Below are 12,311 nucleotides of genomic sequence, written 5' to 3' on the forward strand. Positions count from 1 at the left end.
TTGATACTGTTCAAAAGGGAGGTATAAATTGTTTAATAATATCTATTCAAAATTTAATTATAAGTAATCACAAAATAGAAAACTTTTGGCGATAAGGATTACAAAATTTTTAGTATAAAAAAGATCTTAATTGTGACTTCAATAACTTTGATATTGTAGATGAAAATTTTAACTTTGAAAATTGCATTTAAAAATTCTAACTATGAAAGGGAAAGTTGAAACATTATTGTGAAAATACTTCAAATATTTAACTTTTGATTAAGATTATTTTTCCCATAAAGTCAAACATTTTTGTCTACCCACGTATATTTTACTTGAGAGTATCAAAGTTATACTTAGGATGAAACATAGTAGGTTCCAATTATAATAAAGCCATTAATTGTTTGCTTTCTTCGATCTTGTTTCCAACTTTACATCTTTGCAAGAGATACCGAAGTTTATCGGATGATAAGAACTCTTGGACAATTGTAAAAACTAAAAAGGGTAAGAAAGGAGAGTAGAGTTTTCAAATAGCAATTCATAAGAATTTAATGAATGAATACAAATATTTCTCCTATGTTCTTAATCTCAAGTCCCACTCAAAGAGAGAGGTTAAAAGAATCAAATTAACTGACATAACCGGAAGAAAAGAATAAAACAATGAAACAACAATCTTAGACATCCAAGAAAACAAATTAGGAAGAACATGTTTAATAAAAATCATCGTCATCAGCGTCAGATTCTGATCCTGGTTCTTGCATCTTCCAAGTACCATCTGGCTGCTGAACCAAACCCTTGTTTTGGTCAATCCTCCAAGCCTCAGGAACATGATACTCATCCTTCAGAGCACCCATGCCTTTGTTCACAAGTGCAATGTCCCTTTTAACCTCTAGATTAAATCCTCCTTTGCTCCCTTGTGTTCCCGCAACTCCATGCAAGTAAACCTCCAAATTATGCCAACTCTTCAAATCACCTGGTTGTTTTAAGAAGTTCGATTCGTCAGTATCGATCTCCAACTCTTCTCCCACTTCTGCATAACCCAAGAAAGGATGCCTTGGAACAATATCGTTTTTATTACGGATTCTTAGTATCCGAAGATCCTTTTGACTTGCAGAAAACTCCTGAAAGTCTGAGTCTCCAACTCTAGGGCAAGCAAAAACAAAGGCTGTGACAGAACAAGCTTTTTGGGGTTCATTTTCTGGGACGTTACATCCATTTGTGACTATGTCCGCTGCATTTAGTGTTGCAAGTGCTGCGCCTAAGCTGTGTCCAGTAACAGTTATGCTTATTTCCTCATCCTTATATTTGTTAACCAGTCTTCTAATCTCAGTCAAGACCTGCATAATAAGATCGATGATGAATATTAGACATTTCCTTTCATGAATAACATATATTAATGAGTTAAAATAATAAATCTTCCATTTCTGTCACACTCACAATCTAAAACATATGTATTGTACCTGAGTTCTAGCACTGGTTTTGGTGAAGTCTGGTTGTAACGAGTTAGTTGCTGTGTAAACGGAGTAAAAGCCTCGGTGTACTTTACATTCAGAGTCATCCCCAAAAATGTATGGAGCGTCGTCCAAAAGGAACTGAAGATCTTTGATCCATTCCATGACCTGCTCAGTTCCTCTCCAGGCCACCACAATGTCCCTCCTCCCTAACACGGCTTTGCCTTCATCGGTGGCCACCGCGACATACCCTATCCAGTTTGATTCTTCAACATCGTCTAGAATATGAAAATCAATCTCTGAGGTTGCGTAGAGGAACTTCGTCACCTTATACTTGAAAGGGTTTCCTTTTTCTAAACCCACCCTGGAAAAGAAATCTCTTTTTCCATAACGGCTTCTTCTTGCATACTTGGATGCTTTATCAGAGTTAAAAGCATCATAAGTAGCTTCAGCCATTTCTCCGTAGTGTATTATGTACCTACGGAGATTGAAATCAAGTGGGTCTAACAAATCCTTCCAATTATTTTGGCCACTGAGTTCTCTCCAGTTTGTTTCGATGCTTCCAGGTCTGGCCATCTGCTTTTTCTCTTCCTCAGATTGATCGGCCACCTTATGAGAACTCATGGTTTTGCTTGCAAAGCTACCCATCTTCTTCTTCTGCTCCTCCTTCTCTTTCTTCTTCTTCTTCTTTCTGTTCGCCTTTCTTTGAAATAAAATGTTTTGTGAACTCAGTGAGGTTGGTTTATGATGAGGAAGCCTGATAGACTGCTTATATACTTGAAAAACTGACCTCGTCCTTCGCTTGCATGGTCAAAGTCGTTGAAACTTCATTTGAAAAGTAGTCGCCTTCTGACCAAATCATGCTGACTGAGTCCCTCCTTCCTTTGCATTCGTATAGAGTAGTTTCGTACGAAGGGAAGCTAGCGCTTGACTATTATGTACTTCGGTTTATACATGCATTTCATTCGTGCTGAGAGAGTCTAGGCTTCACATGGTTGACTATTATGTACTTAGGTTCATTTTCGTTTTTGAATTCGTAAAACGATAAAACTTTTCTCTGATGATTACGCGATTTTTCTAAGAAAGGGATTGTGATTGGTGTGTCAGTACTATACTGTTTCGTTTTTTATTCTGGGGTGGTCCATGCGAGATTCCCAGCTAGTTGGACTGTTAGTTTTGACTGTAGCATTACAGCGACCTCGGTTCACTCTGTCGTTATCAATAATATCGGCCAGCTTGTTTTGACGCTGGATATTTAACTAATACAATTGAAAGAATATTTTCTACTTCTTGTTTTTAATTGATGATTTATGTGGACGAAAGTTTAATTCCTTTATCTTGCATAATAGTATATGAGATGTAGTGGCCACGTGTCCATGTGGCCCATGTTCAAAATGAGTAACTTAAAGTTGATAATTGTGGATCAGGTCGTAGAAAATGTTACATTAATGCAAAATGGTAATGCCAACTTAGTTAGTTGACAATTCAAATTAAACGTGTTTAGCGCAACCACGCTGGTCTTTTTGGTCTCAATTATTTTCATTAACGAAATTATTTGTGTCTCATCTGACCATAGTTTAACTTTGATCAACAAATTGTTTTATAAACGTGAAAGGGAAAAGAACGTCCTCGTGGCTTTCCATGAGTCAACCTATAAACCTTGCGAGCCAAGCATTTGCCGATTTATTAAAGAATAAAAAGTTACAAAACATTTTCAATCATGAATGAAATAACAACTCTCAAAAACTCATGTAACGTAGCAAATTTAGGAATCAAACAGCGACATATATACATACTACCTCCTAACCTTATTTGTAAACTATAAATAAGATTTTATACCTCTCTTCTTATTACGTATACTATATATAATATCATACCGAGCTCTATGTTTGGTTTTATATTCTGTGATGGTCCGTGTGAGGCTACCAGCTAGTTGGACTGTTAGTTCTGACTGTAGCAGTATAGCCACCTTGGTTCGTTTTGTCGTTTCCAGTAATATTAGCCAGCTTGTTTTGACGCAGAATATTTAACTAATATAATTGAAAGAACATTTTCTACTTGTTTTTAATTGATGATTTATGAGCACAAAAGTTTGATTCCTTTATCTTGCCATGCGGCCCACGTTCAAAATGAGTAACTTAAAGCTGATAATTATGGAACAGGTCTTAGAAAATGTTACATTAATGCAAGATGGTAATGCCAACTTAGTTGACAATTCAAATTAAATGTGTTTAGTACAACCACTCTGGTCTTTTTTTGGTCTCAATTATTTTCATTAACGAAATTATTTGTGCCCAATTTCACCATAGTTTGGATCAACAAATTATTTTATAAACGTCCTCGTGGTTTTCCATGACTCAACCTATAAACCTTTCGAGCCAAACATTTTCCAATTTATTAAAGAATAAAAAGTTATAAAACATTTTTCAAGCATGAATGAAATAACAACTCACAAAAACTCATGTAGCGGTAGCAAATTTAGGAATCAAACAGTGACATAAATATTTTTAAGGAAAAATTAATCTTTTAGCCTTTCAAGTTTTAACTCAGTTATGACTCAATCCCTTAACTATGATTCGATGTAATTCAATTCTTAAACTTTTAGCTCAGTCAAAACTCAATCCTTTTTTTTCCCTATTTGATAAATTAATTTTACATGGCAACAAAGGTTGCTGACATATTTTAAAGAAGGAAAAATGATAGAAACATACCTGTTAATTTTTTTTTTTTTAAAAAAACAAATAGGTCACTTGGCTACTCTTGTAATGGTATTGACTACTTTTATAATAGTTTTGACAAGTCAAAATCTATTAAAATAACTTATTTTTCATTTTGAAATTCATGAGGTATTTTTCTGTCATTCTCTCAAAAAAATGCTGATGTGTGTTCCAAATAAGCTCCACATGGCTGCTAAAGCAAATTCGTGGTCTTCTTTATTAAACCCTGCCCTTTGTCCCCACCAGACTGTCAATCAACTTTGCAGCTCCATCAGCTCCAACGCATCTGCAAGCTCCATCGACGTGTCCTCTTCTCTCTTTCCTCCATCTCTCAACCTCCCACTTCTCTTCTTCCTTGTTTCCTTTCTCTCCCCCCCCCCCCCGGGCCCAAAAAATAAAAATTCTTGCTGAAAATATGTTCTTGCTTTGGTGAGAGGAGGGAGAGGCGATTGGAGCTATATGTGTCTAAAATGGTTGGAATTTTTTTTTTTTAACAGGAAAGAAAGAGTAACTCCTCATTTAAAGAAAAACAAAGAAAAAGAACAGAGAAGGTAGGATGGAGAGGGAGGAAGAGACCTTGAATTGTTCCCTATTGCACAAAGGGAGACCTCACAGCAAGGACTGTTAATTTGAGTCTAGAAGAGTTAGGAAGCTAGGAGTTAGGAATTTTGTCTTCGACTCATGATAGGATAGTTTGTGGTCTTGAAATAATTAATGGTGAAATGATTCTTGCTTGGGAAGCAGCTGTTTGTGATCTTGTGTGGGAGCTTGCAGATGCGTGGGAGGTGTTAATGGAGCTGCAAAGTTGATGCACAGTTAGGTGCGGACTGGTGAGTTTAAGGACGGCGGCCAATTTGCTTTAGGAGCCATGCGGAGCTTATTTTGGTACACACATCAATATCTTTTAATATGTCAGCAATCTCTTTTGCCATGTACAATTAATTTATCAAATGAAAATAAATTAAGGACTGAGTTTTAATAGATTTAAAAGTTTAGGAATTGAGTTATACTGAATTATAGTTGAGAGATTGAGTCATAATTGAATTAAAACTTGAAAAACCAAAAGATTAATTTTTCTTGCTTTCAAAAAGCGATTTTTGTTTGATTCATTTAAGGGAACATTATCCCAAACGTTCAAAGAAATATCCTATATGACACAAAATCAAAGAAATCAGCCATATTGGTCACAGCTGGTGAGGTTTTTGATTCTAGTCTGTTGAGATTAATTCAGTTAGAGTTCAAAAATTTTTATGCTTTATAGATTATTGATGTGTTTAGGGAGGGTAATACTTGTGCAGATGCCTTAGCTAATTTGAGTATTGTACATGGTCTGCCTCCTCAATGTGTGAAACAACATTTGTACAATGATTTTTTGGGTGTTGCTTTCCCCCAAATGATAATGAAATAAGATGATGGGCTGATGACCCGTACTATTCCAAATATAGATATAATCCTGATATTATATACTTCTTTGCTTTTTAATATAGGACCTAATTGAAGAGTTGATATTGCTCCAGTATATAAGACCTATTTCATATGTTTATGATTTTTTTTTAAATTAACCCTATTGATATTGCCCCGACAATAACCAAGTAGGAGAGAGGAAGGAAATTAAGAAAAATGCTTATGGTATTTTAGGAAAAACATATCATACTAACTAATTTAATTAACATCTTTAATCTAGCCAAATTAATTAATTATATCTTATATTAAGAACCGGAGGAGTATAATATCATACTGAGTTCTATGTTTATAAAAACTACTATTATTATTTGGTTTTGGAAATAAAAATTATCCCAAAAAAAGCACGAGAAATGGAGAAGAGGATTAGGAACATAACTAAAATTTAATTTAATTAAATATCTAGTGCAAAACATAAATTAAATATATTATTCGTACATTATAAATAATATAGCTCATGCTGCAATACATTTAGTTTCTGTTATATAGGATGTCTCTTTCTTTGTTTCATATTTAGAAGCAGGTGATATCAAGGAGAGTTTGTTCAAAACAAAAAACCAAAAAGATGATATTAAGGAGAGGAAAGATCCCCATCTTGTCCGCCATTTTCTTTCGCTTTCTGCAAACTTACAAGATGTTATTAATTCCACCTTTTGGGATTTAAATGTCATTCTCCATGATTTTATCCGAAAGTTCCCAATACATAACCTTCTATTGTCTTCAGTCTTTTTTATAGCTTTATGTTTTGCAAGTAATACATCATGTTTATCTGATGAGAATTCTAGTACAATTGTAATAAAAAAACATAACAAGTTTTAATATTGCATTAATGAATTTCATAAAATGAATGAATACAAATATTTCTCTATTTTTTAACACTAGGTTCCACTCAGATATTTAGATTGGTTAAAAGAATCAAATTAATAATTCAAGCAAATAAACTAGCAATAGTATATTCAGTAAAAATCATCATCCTCAGATTCTGATTCGGGTTCTTGCATCATCCAAGTACCATCTGGCTGTTGAACCAATCCTTTGTTTTGGTCAATCCTCCAAGCCTCAGGAACATGATACTCATCCTTCAAAACAGCCATGCCTTTGTTCACAAGTGCAATGTCCCTTTTAACCTCCAAATTAAATCCTCCTTTGCTCCCTTGTGTTCCTGCAACTCCATGCAAGTACGCCTCCAAATTATGCCAACTCTTCAAATCACCTGGTTGTTTCAAGAAGTTTGATTCGTCAGTATCGATCTCCAACTCTTCTCCCACTTCTGCATAACCCAAGAAAGGATGCCTTGGAACAATATCGTTTTTGTTACGGATTCTTAGTATCCGAAGATCCTTTTGACCTGCAGAAAACTCCTGAAAGTCTGAGTCTCCAACTCTAGGGCTAGCAAAAACAATGGCTGTGACAGGACAAGCTTTTAGAGGTTCATTTTCTGGAGTGTTACATCCATTTGTGACTATGTCCACTGCATTTAATGTTGCAAGCGCTGCGCCTAAGCTGTGTCCAGTTACTGTTATGCTGATTTCTTCATCCTTATATTTGTTAACCAGTCTTCTAATCTCAGTCAAGACCTGCACAATGAGAGATTATCTATATTAGATATTAACTTCCGTGAATAAGATGATATATACTGATGGGTAAAATAATAAATCAGAAATTTCAGTTGCACTCATGTTAAAAGAAAAAAAAGTATTATACCTGAGTTCTTGCACTGGTTTTATTGAAGTCTGATTGTGATGAGTTAGTTGCTGTGTAAACGGAGTAAAAGCCTCGATGTACTTTGCATTTAGAATCATCACCAAAAATGTATGGAGCATCATTCAAAAGGAACTGAAGATCTTTGATCCATTCCATGACCTGCTCAGTTCCTCTCCAGGCCACCACAATGTCCCTCCTCCCTAACACAGCTTTGCCTTCATCGGTGGCCACTGCAACGTATCCGATCCAGTTTGATTCTTCGACATCGTCTAGAATATGAAAATCGATCTCTGAGGTTGCATAGAGAAACTTCGTCACCTTATACTTGAAAGGATTTCCGTTTTCTAAACCCACTTTGGAAAAGAAATCTCTTTTCCCATAACGGCTTCTTCTTGCATACTTGGATGCTTTATCAGAGTTAAAGGCATCATAAGTAGCTTCAGCCATTTCTCCGTAGTGTATTATGTACCTACGGAGATTTATATCAAGTGGGTCTAACAAATCCTTCCAATTATTTTGGCCACTGAGTTCTCTCCAGTTTGTTGCGATGCTTCCAGGTCTGGCCATCTGCTTTTTCTCTTCTTCAAGTTGATCGGCTACCTTATGAGAATTCATGGTTTTGCTGATAAAGCTACCCATCTTCTTCTTCTGCTCCTCCTTCTCCTTCTTCTTCTTTCTGTTCGCTTTTCTTTGGAATGAAATGTTTTATGAACCGCAGTGAGGTCGATTTATGATGAGGAAGCCTGGTTTTGCATGCTTATATACTTGAAAACGCTGACCTGATCGTCCTTCTCTTGCATGGTCAAAGTCGTTGAATCTTTATTTGCCAAGTAATCGCCTTCTGACCAAATCATGCTTACTTAGTCTGTTAAGACTGTTAGGTTTTAAACTTCTTTATTTCATTAGCAGCAGTTTCGTACGAAGGGGTCTATGAGTTGACTATTAGGTACTTATGTTTCTGTCATGCTGATACATCTCTTTAACGCATTTTGGGACTCAGGTTGACTTTTATTCTGAGATCAATTGCTGTAACAGGACTTCGATATATGAATATGCAAAAACAGAGGTCCTGAAATTTAATGTTGATATGTTTGTACACGTGGGTGTGTTTAATTGTATAAAATAGAAAAATGTGTTACTTGTTAATTAAGAGGGAGAATTATAATCAGATTTTAGAAAAAAAAATTTAATTACCTCAAAATCTATTGGTAATTAATAGGTTCATGTTAGTTATTTGTTACCGGGATTTTATGATAATTAAATTTTCTTTTCTTTAGGACCTCATGATAATTCTCCCTGTATAGAAATGATGTGGTGACATCATCTTCCATGCTCGGTCTTTTTAAAATCTTTTAGTTTCAGAATTCATAAAACTTAACTTTGATAATTACGCGATCTTTCTGAGAAATGGTATGTAATTGATGCGTTAGAATTAGACTGTTAGGTTTTACGCCTATGGTGGTCCGTGCGAGGCTACTAGCTAGTTGGACTGTTAGTTCTTTCTTCTTCTTTTTTTTTCCCCTCCTGATAAACTGGACTGTTAGTTCTTTTTACTGTGGCAGTCTATAGCCATCTTCGTTCGTTTCCAATATCAGCTACCTATTTTTGACGTTGAATATTTATTATAATTTAAAGAATTAATATATATATTTTTTAATAATGCGTAATATATGAGATATAGTGGCCACGTTCAAAACGTGTAACTCAGGAGTTGATAATTAAATATGGAATGGCGGCAGAAAATGTCATGCTAATGCATGGAAGATGTAGTAAAGCTAACCCAGTCGACAAAATTCGTGGCATTGATTTTTATTAATGAAATTTTTTGAGGCGATTATTATAATTGCAAGGCTTATTCAAAACCAACAATTTAATATTTTCAAATGTTACTCTGGTTAATGGTACCTCTATTTTGTCTGGCTTGAAAAATTCGTATGGTGATTGGGAAATCGGAATAAATATATACTCCTCCAATCCTTAATATAAAAATTAATTAATTAATTAAAGCAGATTAATAATGTTAGTTGAATTAGTTAATATGATACTACTTGCGGTTCTTAATATAAGAGTTAGTTGACTTATTTGAGTAGAATAAGAAAATTAGTCAAATTAGTTATTTGTAATAAATAGATATTGTCTTTTCTAAAATATCCTTACTAATCAAGTATATTGGTTAGAACTACCATTATTATAAAGACTACCCTTGAAAAAAAATAAATATGAGAGACAATGTGAATCGGAATCTTATATTTATGACCAAAATAAAAGTCAAACGAGCTCTTATATTAAAAACTGGAGGTAATATATTTTTTCTAAAACACCCTAGACATCTTTTTAATTTCCTTCCTTCCTCTCCTAATTGATTATTGTTGAGGAAACATTAATAGGGTTAATTTGAAAAAAAAGTTGATAATTATATGAAATATGTCTTATATTTGGTACCAACATTAACTCTCTAATTAGGTCTTATATTAAGGATAGAAGGAGTGTGTGTGTGTGTGTGTTTGTGTTGTGACTGAAAATCCTTAATACGAAAAAGCTAGAAAAAAGACAAAGCCAATTACAAAGACCTATAAGGACCAGAGGCTTATTGCAAAGGAATCAGAGACATACATACTTTCAAAACAATTTTTCCTTGATTTATTGAAGGGAAATGACGCAGAGGACCATAGAAAGCAAAATTTAAAGAAAAAAATAATAGTAATTAACCATGAGTTTATGAAATTATGTGTGTGTATGTACATATAAATATATAAGCATCAAGATTGAAAATAAAAGGCAAGTGAATGAGAATGCAACATAGTCCAACTATAAATTCCGAAAGTTTGCTATAAGTATAGAAGAATTATTCATAAAAATTGGAAGAATATTTGCTAAATTAATTTGAAGAAGTTTTGTAAACCATGGAAAATATGTAACATAACTTGCGCTAAGGATCTTAATCAACAACGTTTAGTTGTTTATGAACCACTTGTGAGCTACTAGAATTTTGGGAAAGACCAACCTTTAAAATTTTTCTCAAAAGCTACACTATTTTAATACTATTGTGTGAAAATGAAATTTCTCTGATTAACTTTACATATTCATAATTAAATTGTTATAAATTCAAAATCAGAGGTATGAAACTCTAATTTTCAGCTCTTTAGCATCTCCTTTTTTTATAAATTTTAGACCCGAGTTCATTTCAACTAATTTACCTGTATATAATCAGTTCACATCTAGCAGGTCTATCTGAATATATCTATTAGTCTGAATCATGGCACCAGTATCTGATTACATTCATTCAACTTTTGCTTCCTATGGAGCTATTTACAACCCAAAAAAGTACCAAAGTTTACGTTATAAAAGGTAATTTGAAAATCAGCTAAATCATAAAAGTTGGCTTCTTTCCATAGTCCACCTTAGCTAATTAAGCCTTCTGCAGCTTCTCTTGTCTCGAGGTACTTTTGGTCCCATGGTTAATACATAGAGAGGGGGGGGGTGAGATTCGAAGTAGTCATTAGCAATAATCATATTTCAATATGTAATGCATGGTAAACAAACCAAGCATGCACAACATGACACAGAAAAAAACCTTACATATAAGGTATCCAACAAAATTTTCTGGAAAATGAGGAACACAACAACTATAAATTCATCAGGAGTTTTAATTACAAATAAGACATTTAATTTTCAAATGTAACTCACTACAAAAAAACAAATGATTAGCGACGGAAAAAAATTCCATCGCTAATTTGTGACGGAATTTGCGATGGAAACAAACTCCGTCGCTAATATTAGCGACGGATTAGCAACGGAATTTCTGTCCATCGCTAAATTCCGTCGCTAATCCGTCAGAAAATCTGTCAATAAATATTTAGTGATGAATTTTTTCCGTCAGAAATTTTTGTCACTAATTCCGTCGCTAAATTGTTTGTCGCAGAAGTTTTTGTCACTAATTCCGTCCCTAATTCTATTCCATCACAATTCTGTCACTAATCCGTCACTAATTTTAAATTTTTTTATTTTAAATTATAATCTTACAAAAATTTATATAATAACAATTAAGAATATAACGATTTAAAAATGTTTTTAATTATAAAATAAATTGATATATTTGTGGAGTTGGTGTTAATGAAGATATCATTATCATTCATGTCATCATTATGTATATACTGAAAATAGAAAGACAATTTCTTAGAAAACTTGTTTATATTTTGTTAAAATAAATTCCTCTTGATTATTAATAATAATTAAAAAATATAATAAGAATATTAATAACTTTCTTATACAAACTTATTTAAGAAAGAAATAATTTTATCATATGTAAAATATATTGAAATATATAATATATGATAGAAATTCAAAACCAAAAAAATGAATTTATATTAATGCAAACTAATATTGAAATAAATTTTGAATTTCAATCATTAAAAAATAAAATTTAATCACGATATAATTAATACCCATGATATAGATTGATTTTAGTTTTCAATACAAAAACAAATGGTATATACAAAGAATTTTAAGAAAATAAATTACATAGGATATATATATACAAGTAGGAGAATACTGTTTATCATAATCTATTCAAATTATTTAATTTTTTTATATAGAATAATTTATTAGATTTTATTATAGTAGTTAGTTTTTGAATAACAAGATTTTTTAACTAATTGTGAATGATTTACTTCAAATATATAAAACACATATAGATAATATAATATAATGTAATATAATACATATATAATTAAATTGTATATCTTATCAATGTTAATTAAAAAATAAATTTAAAAAATATTTATAAAAAAATTATTTATGATTTAAAATTCAAAATTAGTGTCGTTAGAAATTAAAATTATATTAAAAAAATTTTAAAAAAAACATTATAAAAAATAGTAAAACAAATATTTAAAAATTATTTTTTCATTAAAATAGTTATGATTAAAATTATCATATAGTATATTTTTAGTTTTTAATAATATATATGTATATATAATTGTTTGTGTAAAATAATATT

General features: G+C 32.5%; 2 protein-coding genes across 2 annotated transcripts; both read right to left on the reverse strand.

Moving 5' to 3' along the window:
* Positions 1 to 689: 689 nt before the first annotated feature.
* Positions 690 to 2,080, reverse strand: LOC114743509 (phospholipase A1-IIgamma-like). Its single transcript, XM_028931719.1, has 2 exons — positions 1,440 to 2,080; positions 690 to 1,316 (listed from the first exon to the last, which is right to left on the reverse strand). Exons 1-2 carry the CDS (start codon positions 2,076 to 2,078, stop codon positions 690 to 692), a joined length of 1,266 nt encoding a protein of 421 aa, XP_028787552.1. The 5' UTR covers positions 2,079 to 2,080.
* Positions 2,081 to 6,564: 4,484 nt separating this feature from the next.
* Positions 6,565 to 7,917, reverse strand: LOC114743510 (phospholipase A1-IIgamma-like). Its single transcript, XM_028931720.1, has 2 exons — positions 7,313 to 7,917; positions 6,565 to 7,185 (listed from the first exon to the last, which is right to left on the reverse strand). The coding sequence occupies exons 1-2, from the start codon at positions 7,877 to 7,879 to the stop codon at positions 6,565 to 6,567; spliced, it is 1,188 nt and encodes a 395-aa protein (XP_028787553.1). The 5' UTR covers positions 7,880 to 7,917.
* Between the last annotated feature and the right edge of the window lie 4,394 nt (positions 7,918 to 12,311).

The sequence above is a fragment of the Neltuma alba genome, unplaced genomic scaffold (assembly GCF_004799145.2).
Source record: "Neltuma alba isolate B1F8T4 unplaced genomic scaffold, ASM479914v2 tig00004040_pilon, whole genome shotgun sequence".
NCBI lineage: Eukaryota > Viridiplantae > Streptophyta > Magnoliopsida > Fabales > Fabaceae > Neltuma > Neltuma alba.

What these genes read in the sequence shown, in the direction of transcription:
- LOC114743510 (XM_028931720.1), bottom strand. Translation starts at nt 7,879, where the DNA reads ATGGCCAGACCTGGAAGCATCGCAACAAACTGGAGAGAACTCAGTGGC. An exon ending in AAACCAGTGCAAGAACTCAG is followed by an intron (nt 7,186 to 7,312) that starts GTATAATACTTT and finishes CTCATTGTGCAG; the next exon opens with GTCTTGACTGAGATTAGAAG.
- LOC114743509 (XM_028931719.1), bottom strand. Translation starts at nt 2,078, where the DNA reads ATGGGTAGCTTTGCAAGCAAAACCATGAGTTCTCATAAGGTGGCCGAT. An exon ending in AAACCAGTGCTAGAACTCAG is followed by an intron (nt 1,317 to 1,439) that starts GTACAATACATA and finishes CTTATTATGCAG; the next exon opens with GTCTTGACTGAGATTAGAAG.